Source organism: Lynx rufus, unplaced genomic scaffold (genome assembly GCF_022079265.1).
Source record: "Lynx rufus isolate CCGP_SWC_20201006 ecotype Redwood Valley unplaced genomic scaffold, mLynRuf1.p SCAF_1, whole genome shotgun sequence".
Classification (NCBI taxonomy): domain Eukaryota; kingdom Metazoa; phylum Chordata; class Mammalia; order Carnivora; family Felidae; genus Lynx; species Lynx rufus.
In genome coordinates this window covers 111,604,708-111,622,445 of record NW_025814823.1, presented here as the reverse complement: position 1 = coordinate 111,622,445, position 17,738 = coordinate 111,604,708, and the positions used below count along the sequence as shown (strand labels likewise).

Here is a 17,738-nt window from a genome sequence, read left to right as displayed (position 1 = left end):
TTGGTAATTGTTAAATCTGAGTACATAAGGGTTCAATGTACGATTCACTTTATTTTTAAATATGCTTAAATTTTTTCATGTTTAAAAATTCATGTGAAAAAACTGAAGCACTGAGCTAAAAATCTTTGGTAATAAAATGTATAAAAGTTCCTCAATCTACAATATAAGAAAGACTTTACAAAAAACATAGCTTTAGGGCACCCTGCTGACTCAGTCGGTAGAGCACGTGACTCTTAATCTGAGGTTGTGAGTTTGAGCCCAATGTTGGGTGTAAAGATAACTTAAAAAATAAAATCTAAAAAAACCAACAGCTTTGTCTTTTCCTCTAAAAAAAATTCTAAGAAGCAGAATCTCTCAGCAGCCACAGAACATGGGTGGCCCTTATCTCTCTTCCTTCCCCGCACACTCCATATCCACAGGGCGAACTGACAATACCTGTCTCACCCAGGCCAAGAGACCTAGCCAAAAACTGGCTTTCCAGAGCTCAGCCTCCTTGTCCTGTTGTCATGTGGTTTCTCTGACTGGGGCCAGGGTTGGGTGAGGAGGGGAAGGTTTGCTTATCGTAGCATACTGATTTTTCTGGTCTCTGAAATGAGGCGGATTACAAAGATTATCCCTGTTAAATCCTACTACCATAATGCTTCAAGGGATGAACACATGTTCCTTGGACATATATATATATATATATATATATATATTCAAATGACAGATATTTATAGGCATATATATAGATATATATGTTCTTTTTTATATATAAAAAATTATATATAATATATAATTATATATTAAATTATATATGTATAATAAATTATACATATATATGTATTATATATACATAATTTTTAAGCTTATTTATTTATTTTGGGGGGTGGGGAGAGAATCCCCAGTGCAGGGCTCAAACTCACAAACCGAGATCATGAGCTGAGCCAAAAACCAACAGTTGGATGATTAGGCACCCCTATATATAAATTATTTTAATCTACATTCTAATCTGATTAATAGGTACATTCCTGAGTTCCTTCACAGAACACTATTATTGCAATTTTTAAATAATAGATTACTTTATATTCCATTTTACTCCTGTCAGTGACACACAAAACAAATAGAGCTTATCATTAGATAAAAGCTCAGTAACTTCTAACTCAGTGGCTACAGACCCTCAGTTCAGGAGTCACAAACGGCAAATGATTTTTAAAAATGACCTTGGTTCCTCCTTCACTCAGTAAGTCAAATAATGACCTGGCAAGTTGGTCACTGTGACAGTGAGTCCTTATACCGCCCCATGTTGCCAGAAGCCATGGATAAGACACTTGTCCTCTTCTTCAACTCCCTGTCTGAAAATGATAAAACACAAGAAAGCTTACCCAATTTTCGTGACTTCGTAACCTAATTAATTACATAGGTATAATAGCAGCTAAAATCCAAATCAACTTTGGCATCATAAGAATTATTGCATGCAGTTAAAACCCTTTACCTACAGGGTTCACTGTTTTTCTACCGTACAAATATCCTCCAACACAGTGCATTGGCAAAGTCACCATAATCACTTGGATTTCTGGGTTATAAAATGTGTGAATACCCCCCATCCCAATTTCTGGTCTTCAAGAATGCTATTTCTCCGGTGCCTGGGTGGCTGAGTAGGTTAAGCATCCCACTTCATGTCACGTCATGATGTCACAGTTCATGAGTTCTAGCCCCATATGGGGCTTTGCAGTGACAGCACAGAGCCTGGAGCCTGCTTCAAATTCCATGTCTCCCTCTCTCCCTCCCCCACTTGCTCATGCGTGCGCTCTCTCTCTCTCTTTCTCAAAAATAAAAACAAAACAAAACAGAGAAAGAATGCTATTTCTCTCTTTGACTATTATGAATATAATTACCTTGGTTGGTTTGCCTCATGTTTACAATTAGAAATAATGAAAAATACCTCAGGCTCAAGTTTAAATCATTTTGTAATTAAGCACTGATTGTACAAGACTGTGCAAAAGGTGAGCTTAAATTTACAACTTAATTTGTTCACGTAAACTGCCTTCAACATACATGACAACTAAGATGTGTACAGGGTTTGACATGCATTTTGGAAGAAATCACACAGAAGCAGCTGCTTTTTCAATAAACTTGGCCAGTTTCACATCTCTCTTGGTCAGTCCACCATAGTCATGCGAGGTTAGGGTTATCTGCACCTAAGAGACACAAAGGTAGTTTTTAAAACCTGTAGCTTGCAATTCATGGTACTCATCTTTGGTGGTTCAGAAATCAATCTATTATTCACATTCACATTTGAGAATTAGGGAGGTTAAATGATTTACAAAATACTACATTACAAATCATCACAGCATTTCCAAAACCCAGTAAACTCCAGGGACAGAGTCTGCTTCAGGTTGGGCCCAGCAGCCGCCCAGGGATAAAAAGGTCCTCTCATATGAAGGGCAATTCAGCTGCCAGCATCTCAAATCTTTTCTCTCAAAAAAAAAAAAAAAAAAAAAGAGAGAGAGAGAGAGAGACTAAGGTTCCATTTTAACTCCCATTACTTTAATTACATGACTATTTTCAGGCCACTGAGAAAAACCAAGCTATCAAATGTAATATCTTAGCAACCACGTTCAGAAAAGCCCATTTCCAAATTAGGGAAGTGGGGTGGGGGTGGGGTGGAGGAACAGACTGTCACTTCTTGAAAAATAAATTAAAAAGCAAAAGCAAAATTATGGACAAAGAGAAGAAACTAGGAAAGAAAAGTTTACCGTGGTACCTGCATGTTCTGAATTATTCTAATAAATCCCAAGTACATCAGGAAATTTTCCCTTTTTTCAAAGAGGACTTTTAAAGAGAAAACAGAACTGCATAGAAATCTAGATGGTAAGATATTCCAAATGTCATGGCCATAAAGGCAAGGACATTTTTCGGGGGGTACCATGATTGTCCCTACTGTGCCCCCTAAAAAACTACATAAAATCTTTTTCACCTGCTCTTTGTCTTTAGAAAGCCAGTTCCCACTTAGAATACAGAATTTAATAAACAGTTATTATTTAAAGCACAGTTCTTGAGCATATTTATTTCAATAAGACAAACGAGGCCCTATCTTTCTTATTTGCTACCATTTCTTTCACAAATTTATCTGCCTGGCTGATTTTCAAGTGAAATCCAGAAGCCCAACTTGGCCCAGCTCGCTCCTATTAGTTTCAATAGAAGACAAGCATGAAAATAGAGCTTTGTCATTGCTCTCTTGAGCAGATATGAAAATTTGTTACTAATTTGCAATAATACACAGGGATTCTCAGCAAAAGAATGAGAAAGAACACTTTCATAAAGCACAACGACACTTGGCTGCAGAGGATGACAAGGAAGAATGAAGTTTCCTGAACCCCATAGCTAAGGTGATCCCCAAATAAGGCAATTTAGTTACCTTGTTATACACATTGAACCATTCCGGGTGGTGATTCATCTTCTCGGCTTGCAGGGCAACTCGGGACATAAAGCCAAATGCCTGCATGAGATGGAGCTGAAACTGATTAGTGGCACTGCCCTCTACCCTGGACCTGAGACAGAGAGAGACCAGAGCAATCCAGCCAGATGAAGACAAAGCTAGGATCCTTAGGGAAGCCTGGAGAAATCAAATATGAAAGGGACTGCTTTCCAGAGAGCTGGGGAATGGTGTAGCAGGACCGTGAACTGCTGCTCAACAGTGAAAAACAATCAGGCTCAAATAAACAAACCAGGAAATTGGTCTCACCCAGTGACCTGTCTGGACTGTTTAATTGTCCTCAGGACAAGACCCTCCAAAATAGCACGGGAATAATTTCCCTTCAACCTAGTGCCCTGGATCTCACTACCTGGATCCCAATCTTATGGGTTACTTTTCCAGTTTGGTGACTGGGTTGCAAACTAAGGCATCGACCCCAAGACTATGGAAAAATAACTTCCAAGTGTGTCTTAAGCAAAAGCACTGGCAGAAATGAAAAACTTCCCCATCCCATTTCCCAGAGAAGACAGGAAAGGATAAAAGACTGTTTTTTGACATCTAGAGTGAAACAGGAAAGACTGTCTTGCCTGCTGTGGGTCTTCTCGCTGTTGCCCAGCACGGCCATGAGGAACAGAAAGCGGACCTCCTCGGGGCACAGGGAGGCAGATTTGGCCACAGGCCTAAGTGCAGACCTGCAGGGCTCTGTCTTCATACCACAGGGAAAGGGCACACCTAATTGTGCTAAGTGGAAGGCAAGCCTGTTCTGAGAGGATGATAAACTTTTTTCCTTTTGCTTGTTTTCCAATTTTTATGAAGGCAATCGCTAACAATACGAGGGTCTGTCTCTCATGTGTCCAGAAAGCAGAAATACTCGGTAAGACTCTAAGGTAATGGCACATTAACTACAAATTTATAGAATTCATAGGGCAGTACCCATTGTAGCCACATAAACAAATATTCAATTTTATTACCCATATCCAGAAAATCCAATCTGATATTAGCTGAGCCATGTTTTTCAGATCACCCAACTGACAGAAGAGTGGATTTCCAAGTTAGTGATAAATACAGAAGATGCCATTTTTTTAAATATGAAACTTATTGTCAAATTGGTTTCCATACAACACCCAGTGCTCATCCCAACAGGTGCCCTCCTCAGTTCCCATCACCCACCCTCCCCTCCTTCCCACCCCCCAATAACCCTCAGTTTGTTCTCAGTTTTTAAGAGTCTCTTATGTTTTGGCTCCCTCCCTCTCTAACCGTTTTTCTTTTTCCTTCCCCTCCCCCATGGGTTTCTGTTAAGTTTCTCAGGATCCACTAAGAGTGAAAACATATGGTATCTGTCTTTCTCTGTATGGCTTATTTCACTTAGCATCACACTCTCCAGTTCCGTCCATGTTGCTACAAAGGGCCATATTTCATTCTTTCTCATTGCCACATAGTATTCCATTGTGTATATAAACCACAATTTCTTTATCCATTCATCAGTTGATGGACATTTAGGCTCTTTCCATAATTTGGCTATTGTTGAAAGTGCTGCTATAAACATTGGGGTACAAGTGCCCCTAGAAGATGCCATTTTTTAATCCATTCTGTGTCACTCATTATGATTCCTATCACAGAATGATTTTATTCAGGATAAAGACTCCCATTTTGATATTAAAGGCCTGAAGGTTTTACCTGTCAGGAAAAGGAAGAACATTCAAGCAAAATCCAATTAACCATGTATGGAATTATTAGTGGAAAACAATATTCACTCCCCTACCTCTTCTCATTTCATAATCTGATTCTCTAGGTTATGTGAGGGGAAGAACAAGTCAAAAGTGAAAGTCTGTTTTACTTATTCAAATACAGGGCACCTGCGTGGCTCAGTCGGTTAAGCACTGGACTCTTGATTTCGGCTCAGGTCACAATCTCATGTTCTATGAGATCGAGCCCCGTGTCGGGCTCCGTGCTAACAGCACGGAGCCTGCTCTGGATTCTCTCTCTCCCTCTCTCTCCCTCTCTCTCTCTCTCTCTGCCCCTTCCCTGCTCACACTCTCTGTCAAAATAAATAAATAAACTGAAAAAAATCTTATTCAAATACAGAATTAACCTGCATTAAATGATGTATAATGAGAATTTTTAGTCTGTTTGCCTATAACGCTGTACTCTTGTTTAGCTTTAAAAGGCTTCCAAAGTTAAGCACTCCCCCTGAGAGATAGTAATACAGTCATTAAAGGCAGGGGCTTTTGAACCAGAAAGCGCTGAATTTAAATTCCAACTCTACAACCTGTCACGTGAGCCTCGGTTCTCTGGTCAGTAAACTGGGGATCATAATAAAAAGCAGTATGTAGTCACCCTAATAAAAATGAGATGGGTGACATACAAGCACTCAGCACAGCTCCTGGCCCCAAGTAAGAGATCAGCAATGGCACACACTGCTACCATGCACTGCTCTGGCCAAACTGCATATGATAAACCCTACAGAATGCAACGATAAGTGAGAATCACGGTCTTGTAAATCGAAGATTCCAGTTAGTGTCTCCAGAAGAATGGCATTTTCCTTTTCCCACATGCCATAAATCCCAGACAAATAGAGAATATACTATGGAGTAATACCCTGATGCACACTGACTGAGGAAAACAGCTTAATGATAAGAAATTAGGTGGGCAAAGTCAGTTACCCAAGCTCTTAAGCCCTGTGGCCACAATTTCTTTGAACTATGTTACCCTAAAGGTCCAAAGTGACATTTAGCATCCCTTACTATTTCCAAAGAACCAAGTGGATCAAGGGGATGATTTGAACATAGTCAGAAGTGCTCCTCAAATTTTTAATTACCAGCATGCTCTCAGCATGGTAGCAAAATCTACCCTATAACAGATAGGACTTAAAGAGAATACTCATACCCTAAGAGGTGCACTGACCAAAGAAAAACCTACCATACCTACATAGGGCGTAAAAGGGGTGGAAAATAAAGGGCACTTCCAAAGATCCTCCAAATCTGTGTATTCCTCTGCTTTACATATTTCAACTGTCATCTAATATTTGCATTTAATTAAATATTACAAAGCCCAATAAACCATTTACACAGGATCTACTACTAATTCTTCCCTAGGGAGAGAACGCTTGCTTCTGCTCTGGGAGCAAGGAGACAATTTCATAATCCTTCTTCCATATAACAGAACCAAATAATCCCCCAAATATTTTTAAATCCACAAATTAAAAACATGCATAACAATACTCATTCAAATTAAAGTAAAAAGGATTTCTGCAAGGAAGTGAAATGAGTGGAGAGGAAAAAAGCAAAACCTCAAAAGGGAATTCTGATTATCTGGCATTAATAAAGAAGGAACAGGAATAAACAGCAAAACTGGCAGATGGTGAAAAGCATCTGTCCCTTCTTTCTAAGATTTCTTTTTACAGCCCTAGCTATTTGTTACCAGAATGCCAGTTGGAACCTAAAAGCCTTGAGCTAGCTAAAAGTACAGGCTTTCTAAAACCATTCCATCAAAGAAAACTGCCAGGAGCCCAAGGCAGAATAGACACCACTAACAATCCAGTGAGAAGCTTAGAGGATAGGTCTGAGAAGATGGACAAAATGAACTAGAAATTGATAAGAGTTTATAAGAATTAAAAATAAGTACAGAAGACAAAGTAGATCTAACATAAAGGTAACTTTTTTGAGTAAGACAACAACAAACACAGAAAGAAATTAGAGATATAACTCAAAAATTTTTCCAGAAATAAAAGATTTAAATCTATTGATTGTAAGAATTCAACCATTTCTACACATCCCAGTGAAGTTAGTGAATTTGAAGACTTAAAAAATCCTTTTGGCATCTAGTCAAAAGGATCAATTCATTTATACAAAGAAAAATAACCTGGCCAACTTCAAACTTCCACGTGCCAACATTTAACACAGAAATCAGAGGAGCAATGCCTATAAAGACTTAAGGAAACCAAAGTGCAAAGAATTTTATACCCAACTAAACTGTTGTTCAAATGTAATGCATCCTCTTCATCCTTTCTATGGAAATTTTTATTAAAGGATGAAATATAAGTAACTACAGATGGATGGAAAAATGGTACCAAAGGTACAGACAGTAAGCAACAAACTGACTCAGCTCTAGGAATATATTTAAAACAACTGCAGGGACTGTAGTCATGAAATGCAATGCAATGTTATTAACTATTAGAAGAGATGGAAGAAAAGGGGAAGAAATGGAAAAGGTAAATGAAAGTTTAAAAAGTCTGAAAGTTGAAAGATCCAAAGTATATTTAAAGCACTCAAACTAAAAATAAAATGAAATAAAACTGCATGGTGAAGGGAAAGTAGAAGAAAGTAGAAATTCAATTTTAATATTGCTCAGTGGGAATATCACTATCTAAAGAAATGCTATCTAAAGGGCTGCCTGGGTGACTCAGTCAGCTGAGCGTCCAACTTTGGCTCAGGTCATGATCTCACAGTTTGTGGGTTTGAGCCCTGCATTGGGCTCCCTGCTGTCAGTGTGGAACCCAGTTCAGATCTTCTATCCCCCCTCTGCCCTTCTTCCGCTGGTTCTCTCTCTCTCAAAATAAATAAACTTAAAAAATAAAATAATAAAATAAAATAAATGTAATCTAAAGAAATAGAGGATTAAGTATGCTGTGTAAAATTATTGGTATAATAGCGTCCACAAGAAAAACAAAAATAATAATAAAAGCATTCACAATTAGGTCAAAGAAAACACAATTCAAATGAAGCAAAGAAAACACAAATCCATCATGATTTAAATGAAGGGAGAAAAAATTATATCGGCTCTGTCATGGTTAACAAGACCAAACATCTTTCCAATCAATAAACATAAAGAGCCATAATCCAACTGAAAAGAAGAGAACATTGGGGCACCTAGCTGGCTCAGGTGGTGGAGCATGCAACTCCTGATCTCAGGGTCATGAATTCGAGCTCCACATTGGGTGCAGAGACTACTGCATAATAAGTAAAAACTTAAAAAAGAAAAATAAATAAAACTTAAAAAGAAAAAAGGGTTTGAATGAGTGTCCAACTCTTGATTTCGGTTCAAGTCATGATCTCACAGTCGTGGGAAAGAAGCCCTCGTTGGGCTCTGGGTTGGGCATGGAGACTGCTTAAGAATCTCTCTCTGCCCCTATCCCCTATCAAAAAAAAAAAAAAAATGAAGAAGAAGAAGAGAAAACTACATGAAGCACAAAGCAAACCTCAAATGCTGGAAATAAAGACACAGGCAAACGTAAAAAAAAATTTTTTTTAATGTATAAAGTGTATCTTCAATGAGGATTGAATAATTATGAATAGCTATACTACAAATAACATAGCAACAAAATCAATGAGGCAGAGGGGTGCCTGGGTGGCTCAGTCAGTTAAGTGGTCAACTTCGGCTCAGGTCATGATCTCACAGCTCAAAGGCTCATGAGTTCAAGCCCCGTGTCAGGCTCTGTGCTGACAGCTCAGAGCCTGGACCCTGCTTCGGATTCTGTGCCTCCCTCTCTCTCTGCCCCAACCCACTCGCATTCTGTCTCTCTCTCAAAAATAAATAAACATTAAAAAAATTTTTTAAATAAAATAAAATATTTAATGAACGCTCACAGAAATTGAACATATACTGGCCCACAAAGAAAATCTCAATAAATTCCAAAAAGTAGAAACAGTGCTGACGACATCCTCTGATTAAATTAAAAACAAAAGTAGCAAAAAGTACTACCTGGAAATTTTTTTAAATCCTCCTTTTAAATTCTTGATTAAAAGAAGAAATTAGAACTGAAACTGAATAGAAATTAATAATGTATGCACTACATACAGGATATGTGTAAAGCAATGATCAGGATAAACATCTTTACATGCTTAAGAAAATGAAAGAGTAAAAACAAATAAATTAAATTCATAAACAAATAAATAAAAATTAATGAAGGCAGGAGAACAAGAATGACTATAAAGAGAACAGCAGATGTAAATGAACATGAAAGAAAAATGGCAGAACTAATAAATCCAAAAGCTGTAAAAATTATGTAACAGAAAATAAGATACTTCAGGGCACCTGGGTAGCTCAGTCAGTTAAGCATCCAACTTCAGCTCAGGTCATGATCTCATGGTTTGTGAGTTCAAGCCCCACATCAACCTCACTGCTATCAGCGCAGAGCCTGCTTTGGATCTTCTGTCTCTCTCTCTCTCTGTCCCTACCCCACCCCTGCTCACTCTCAAAATAAATAAACATTTAAAATTTTTTTCAAAACATACAAAAAAGTAATTTTAAACAGATACAAGTATTTATACAAATAAATTTCGAAACATAGGTAAAATAGTTCCTTCATAAAAATTATCAAAACTGATCCCAGAAGACAAAAACATACAAACGAGAGTGACACCGAAAAGTAACAGTTCCCAGTCATTTCAAAGAAAAATTCTATAAAACCTTGAAAGCAGAGTTAACCCTAATACTAACTAAACTATTCCTGAGCACAGAAAAAGTGGAACATATCCAAATTATTTTTATAAACTACCATCACACTGTCTCCAAATTCCCGCAAAGATAGCATATAATAATAAAACTATAGATTGATCTCACATTAAGTAAAATCTTAATAAACAAAACCTAGCAAAACACCATGAACAAATGGGATTTATTCTAAGGAAGGCTCAATATAAGAAATATAATGATATATTTCACCATATTAACCAATCAAGAGAAAAATCATGACTTCTACAAATTCTGAAAAGATATTTGATAAATTCAGTATTTCTTATGTATTAAAACTCTTAATGAAATAAGAATATATGGCCTCTCTTTTTGTTGTTATCAATTGTTTTCTCTTTATAGCAAGTAATGAGTACAAAAATTGCTTTATATTTGGAGGGTAATACAGGAACATGTAACCACAGCATCAAAATGTACATACCAAAATTGGCTACATGGGTAATCATCACTGTTTGTTCATCATAACAACAATTAGTAAGAACCCAAATTGGACGCCTCTTTAAATAAAGGAACACAGTCTCAGTCCAAAAGGTAATATTATTCTTAAAAGGGAAATAGTAGAACATTCCCATTAAAGTCAAGACGATTCCCAAGTAAAGTCAAGCCAAAAAAAAAAAGCCTTTTTATACTAACAACAACTAATTAGAAAATATATTAGAAGAAAAGATGCCATCTAAAATGGTACCAAAAATTATCTAGGAATAAACTTAACAAGAAATGTATGAATTCTATAGGCAGAAAACTTTACACCACTACTAAAAAACAGGTAAATATTACTACCTTAAATTTTTTTTCTGTATGGCAATAAAAACCAACAAACAAAATTAAAAGACAAACAGTAAGCTGTACTTGCAGTACATATTTCCTCAACATGAATAATTCCTACAAATTAATATGAAAAAGATCAACCACCCAATTTTTTTAAATGAGCCAAGGACATGACAGATAACAAAAGAAATCAAATGGTTCTTAAACATAAAAACTGCTCAACGTCATACATGATAAAAGAAGTACAAATTAATACTAAGTTTTAAGTCAAGTGTATCTCAGGAAAGTTGGTGGGGGTGGGAAACTAAGTTAAATCTATCAGTTTGGTAAAGATCAAAAAGTCTGATAATATTCTGTTGATGAAGACAGGGGAGAAAAGGCACTCATGTCTCTGGTGAACATAAACTGATATCATCACTCTGGAAGAAAATTTGACAACATTCATCAAAATTAAAAAGGCCCATGTCTTTCAGCTAGACAACTACACATCTAGAAATTAGTCCTGTAGACACACTTATACATAAATTATAAGAATGGTCACTGCTGCACAGCTTGTAAGAGTCATAGATTTGAAAAAGCCAAAGGTCCATCAGTAAAAAACTGATTAAATAGATGAGGGTACATTTACACACTGGAGTACTATGCAGCCACTGAAAAGAATCAAGTAACTATCTTCTGACATGGAAAAACCTCCAAGACATATTACTAAATGAAAAACAAATGCATAACAATAGTCTGAATTGTACAAAAAGAGAAGAAACTACATGCATTAATATCTCTGCAACCACACATGAGAAACTGGTAACAGCGAATGACAGCAGGTGAAGGGAAACTGGATGGTTGAGAATCAGGGACAGGAAAAGAGTTACTAGACCCTTGGTTGCCTTCTGAATTTATACCACACATACACCTATTCTATTTTTAAAAGTTAGTTTGGAAAAAAAAACAAAGATGCCATGCAAATGAAGATCTCACTCTAAAGGGAGCTGAGATACTACAGTGTATGTAACATGGTTCATATTAAAATATTTTGGCTCATGTTAACTTCTTAACATAGGCCTACCTGTTTAGGTGGGTTTTTAGTGCCAATTTACAGCATAGTTTGTCTATGAGCCATGTTCTGTTGAGCCACGGACATTTCAAACAAACATATGGCCAACAAATAACATATAATGGCTGATAATAGTTTCAGTCTTTCCTCTATTGCAAATTACAAACATTTTATGAACAAGTCAATGAATGCATGATGAAGTATGACTTTTTAAGTCACTCTGCCATGTTAAGGAATGTAAGCATTACAATCACCGTAAATTAGACCAATGAAGTTTGTCATTTGGAAATCTCCAAACCATCAGCAATTAAAAGATTTTTCCGTGAACCCCAAATCAAGTATTCTTTGGGAACTTTAATTTTTCTTAAAGTTCCTTTTGTTTCATTTTATTCCATGAAAATATGAAAGACTATCAGATGCACAAAACCAAAACAAAAATCCTGTATCAATCTGTGAAATGTTTAAAAGCACCCTGAATTTAAAAAGCAGCTTCAGTCCAAATAACATGTATCATTTATTAAGTTCTAAGACTTAACTTCTAGCACACACTTACAATACAAATCTTTCATTACTCAGAGCAATTCTCTTTGATATATGTTCTTTAAATCTGCTGCCTTTTATATTTTGATTATAGACTATTTTAATTATGCACTAAAAAAGAACATATCTCCCACTAAGAAAATGAGCACCAGCGACTCCAAAGTAATTTCCCCAGTACAATCTCCATTAAGCCTCTAAATACTTCCTTTACCCATTCAATGAATTAGAACTCTATTGTTTATGAATCACCTTTACGTTTGTAGGCCTAGAACTCTTCTTTTATAAAACACAATTGCTATGGAAGGAAATGATATTTACGTCTGATTAGAAATGAAAACACTATTACATAAATCAGTTTGGGCATTTCTTCACGTCTTGAAACATGATCGGCAATTTAGTCTAATTGGTGATCAAGGAAACTATCTTGTGATCAATTAAAGTAATTACCAGATTCCGGCAATACAACCTACCTTAATTTCAGCTAGAGTCTGCACTTCTTCAACTTTAATTAAAAATAATGAAAATTATTAAGCAAAATGCATAGCAAGATCATTGCCAAGCACGCACATGTCACAGGACGGGACCTTCCCTTGGTATTGGTGACTGATCCATCACATAAACATCGTTCGGTGCACCAAGGAAAGGCGTCCTTTGCCCCAGAACATTATGTGACTCACCGTGACTTTCTCATGAAAAAGACTGTTAACTGTTCTAGCCACTGCAGGCAACAGAAGAATACCCTTGACTAGCGACATGAGAATTGTGAGGAACAGACACAACCAAAGGGGTAGTTGATCCATGCTTTTTTTCCTCCCAAGTGTCACTCTTATTTTGAGCACACTGCACAACTGGTCAAATGCAAAAACGTTAGGGTCAGAGACCTAGACTGAAATCCTAGTGCTGCTATTTACTAGCTATCTGAACTTAACATTTGAATGTTAACTAGCACTTAACATTTGAAATGAGCCTCAGTTTCTTCTTACGTAAAAATGTAATTTCTTTAACATACTTTGCAGTTTACTGGGCATTCTATCCGGCACTCAGTTAATGCTAGTGATTATTATCATCAGCAACATTTTAATATTATAGTGTCTAGGGCCCGGAGAGGAAGAATTCCTTTCTGAACCTAGTATAAGAACCACTGGAAGACCAAAGAAATTCCCTCTTGCAAGGATGAGAAAAATCAGAAACATACGGAAAACTTTCTCTGAGTGGGTAGATTTCCAGTGGAAATCTTCCAGTGGGTAGATCTTCTTCATAGAAAGATTTCCAGTGGAACCGGCACTCTGTCAGTAAGCATCTTAGCCAAGCACGTGACCCATGTCTCCCTGAAGAGCCAGACTAAAGATCTTACCTGAGGACCACCCCCTAGGCAGTCCGTATATGTGTCTGGAGATAGATACAACCCTCACCAGTCCCAGGCCGCTAATCTACCTGCCTTCTACTTGATCCACCACAGAGTGCAACATCTCCAATAACTCAAGCCAAGAATATCCCACTCTGAACTTAAAACTGGCTTCCCCAGACACTTGAGACAATGCCCACAAGCTACTGAAAGAGCAGCCTGCTTTACAACGTTGTAGGCTAAGTTAGTGCCCCTTCAGCTGGTGGTAATAAGTATACTACCCGAGAGATAGCAGGCTCACTTCCTACACATTACCTTCAAAACCTGTGCTCACAGAACCGTAACACTGCAGAGCCTTAATAAAAAAAAAGAAAAGTTCTTAAGTCACCATTTTTGGCAATTACCCTAATATCCTAAACAGCCATTCAGAAAAATAAGACAGCTTTTAGCTAATTACATGGTACTACCTTCAACATATACTGTTAAATGAAGCAAGCTGCAAAATAATTTTCTTTTGCAGAACTAGGATTTATAATTACATTAGTAAATTACGACTAAATTCCCAGGGTAGGAAAACAACTCTTTGACAGAGGTCTACGGAAGAGTATCTATTCTTCTCCAGGCAGCAGAGTTTAACCAACATAAACACCTTCACCCACAATTTTACCTAAGAGCTCATTATTTCTGTTCCACTTTTAGGGAAAGTCCTCTAACTAGATAGATACCACATATCTGATGTGTGCCTAAAAAGCTTTCTGGACAAGATGATTACAAGCTGAGAAGATCTCTTCCGTGAAAAGACATTACTCATTTCTAAAGTTCTCTGCACGTAAGTTTAAATTACACCTCCCCATGGGATATCCATAGTAACTTCAATAAACCCATCTTGTCATGCTTATATATAAATAAATAAATATGTATATATATATATAAATAAAGTTAAATAAGTAAATAAATAAATAACATCTCCCCACATCATCATCAGCTACTAATCAGCTACTATGCGGCATACCAACAGCTCCACCTGATTAGCTGCTTCTAAAATTTCTCACAATCCTTTAGTTTTGCTCTCTTGGAATCAGCACGTTTGACCATTTGCTGTTCATCCTTTCCCCCTAAAGCAGAGGGAAACCAGGGTTTCAAAATCACCCCAAGGGGAATCCATGAGAGAAGCCGTTTACCCGGAGTTTCCCAATGTCAAATAACTTCTGATGCCTCACTGTTCACGGTGGCTGTTCATTACTGCCAGCCAGTTGCTTTGGAAAAGCCCCCTTGGAGGCTCTCTTTCCTAACCAGCTGATAATCCCTATTTGTTCACTTTCAGGAGTCTCATGAGGTAAGAGGTATTACAAAGACTACCCAAGTGTTTTGTTTTGTTTTAGCAAATTAGAATTTATGAATTAGATTCTTAAAGAATTAGAATTGATGCCCCTTAGCATTGTCATCATTATAAAACTTACAAAAATTCAAATCTATATAGAAAAATGTCCCTAGGCTTTAACTTTATGCATCCAAACCACTAAGATATAGAGAAGATCTGGCCAAATACATTTTTAAAAATCAAATAATAGGCAAAATAGCAGCCTACTCCTTACCTTTTCTTCTTTATAATCAAATGGCTCGTTTTAAGAGGTGCAACTATGTAATTCTAGTGTATATCTGACATGAAATTGTCAGATAAATTTCAAAAGAGAGAGAGAAGGCAAAAAGCTCCCACTACAACTGGAGTATATAAAATTAAACTCAAAGTCGAGATCCTTCAACAATAACCAAAAGGGTTGAAGGAAGAGACCAGGGGCTTAGAGCAGAAAGAACACCTACTCCCCCAAACGGCATGACAAGGGGTCAGGGAGACCTCAAAAATTATTTTAAAGAAACAAAGCAATGCCTCATTTAGCTTAATTGTACAGAAAATACATCTTCTACAAACAGTACACATTTTGTAAAACAGGGTCTCATCTCACTGGACATCACAAAATATCTGATGGTATAAAAAGGTCTGTCACAACATCAAGTTAATACTTAGGCTTCCCTTTGCTTTGTTCTAAATGCAATCAATTCTTCTTTTAAGAGTTTTTAAGTACAATTTTGGCAACATTTGCTAATGTTTCCTGTAAGAAAAATACATCACTCAAATACAAATATTCAAGCCTAATCAGGGATCCTGATAATACAGCAGAGGACTTCCAGTGATAGACAGCTGCAAGGGATCACTGCAAGCAAATAGCCTGCCAGACCCACTTCGGAGAAAACAGTGTCAATCCAGAAGGAGCCTGGTGAGGAAAGAGACCATCTCTTAAGGCATCTGTATTTATTTGTTTCAAAGTGCACACATAGGCTGTGAACTTGGAAAGGTCCCTGAACCTGTCAGAGTCTTCAGGCACTGAGCTAAAGCAAACCACGAATATATTCAGAATTCATCCTCAACCTGTTATGATGAGGTTTAAGGAGTGATCTTACTATGGTGAACAGATTGAAACTAGGGACTTTCTTGTTTCTGTATTTTAAATAGTATTACTAACGAATTAAGAATATTCTCAGGGCTTGAGACACACAGAGAGTAAAACAGACTTAGCACTTACCCTGTTTTTGGTATCAAAAGACTCAGAAGGTCTGGTGGATGGTGTCATTTCATCCTGCAAAATTCTAATCCCAGCTTTGTCTCATTCTCTGGCCTTGAGCGAATCCTAAACCTCCCTCACCTCTCCTAGTCCCTGTGAATCAGAGGCTCTACTACTTAACTTCACTGTGTGAGGAGGTCTCATAAAAACATGCAGAGCGCTTTGCACAGAACACATGCTACTGTGGTGCACTGAAAAGGTTCCAATCCGCTTCAATATCACACAAAGGAATTCTAAGCTGTTCTTTTTTTTTTTAATCTAGAAAATTTGCTCCGTGTGGCCAAATAAATTCAGTTGTATTCTGAATACAAATGAAAAAAATTTAAGTCTCTGTGTTAAAAATTCACAAATAAGGCTCACAATGCAGGAAACAGTAATGAACAGAAGAAACAAAAGAATAAGTGCTTACTTAGGTCAATTCTTTTTGCAATACTCCTGTATAAATTACCTTGGCTTCAGCTGTTGATCAAGTTGGACTTGGGGGGTTTGGGGTTTTGCTTTGTTTTTTGTTTTTTGTTTTTTTTTTTAGTAATTCCTAATATCCTGAAAGAAAGAAAAAAAATGGTTTGTTTTCCTGCATGTCCTGCATGGGAAAGTCTGTTTTCCCTCTTCAGAGCAGGCTCCCATTCTGTTCCACCACAGAGCGGCTGCCTTCTCTGTGCACATGAGGGCTGATGGGCAGGCAGCACACAGCGAAGCTCCAAGTCTGCACCAAGACCTGCACAGCTCATTTGCAATCCCACTAGAGGAAGAGCACACAACTGGCTCTAAGACGCTGGGACAAAGAAAACATATAGATATGGATGGAATGGGAGTGCTCTGCCATTTGATGCAGCTGCTAGAGAAATCCTTCCCTTTTGTTTTTAAAAGTTTATTATTTCATACCTTATGCAAATCATACTTTATATATTAGGCAATAATATTTTAGAAATACCCAAGTCAAATTAAAGGCTTCAATAGCCTTGCCAAAAGCACTGTGATTTTCCTATAAAAAAATTATTCCAATTTGTTGATCTTACATAGGATGAAACATACTGTAACAATCTTCATAATTTATGTCCTGTTGGGACACAATGATTTAAAGTAACATAATACAGAGCCGCATCATGGCTAATCTAAACCACCTGACCAGATAAACACCAGCTTCCCTTCTCTCTTCAGCAAGGGCATTTCTGTTTATTGTCATATCATTTCCTCATTCTAGGAACATGCAGAATAAATGCAGCCAACCTCCATTTCAGTGGGAGGCTGAGCCGGCCTTTCCCATGTCAGGAGGTTTGTGCGCACACAGGTACCAGTACAATGTCAAGGGCTTACAAGACAGAAAGCAATCCAAGAATTCCACCCTCAAAATCATTTACAGTGAAGCAAATATGGATTCATCCAGTACAATCTGGACCAGGTGTGGTGTTATAAACCACAATCTTTGTGGTTTTTTTTTTTTAATGTCACCGAAGAGGTAATTCTTTCAAACAAATTATGGGA

General features: G+C 37.3%; 1 protein-coding gene across 1 annotated transcript in view; it reads right to left on the bottom strand.

The window, feature by feature from the left end:
• Window positions 1–1,883: 1,883 nt before the first annotated feature.
• The window catches only part of PCBD2 (pterin-4 alpha-carbinolamine dehydratase 2), a 52,914-nt gene continuing 37,059 nt past the window's right edge, over window positions 1,884–17,738 (bottom strand). The window contains exons 3-4 of the mRNA XM_047084877.1: window positions 3,401–3,481; window positions 1,884–2,180 (exon numbers count right to left, since the gene is read on the bottom strand). Coding sequence (XP_046940833.1) covers window positions 2,085–2,180; window positions 3,401–3,481 — 177 coding nt within the window. The 3' untranslated portion in view covers window positions 1,884–2,084. The remainder of the gene's footprint in view (window positions 2,181–3,400; window positions 3,482–17,738) is intronic.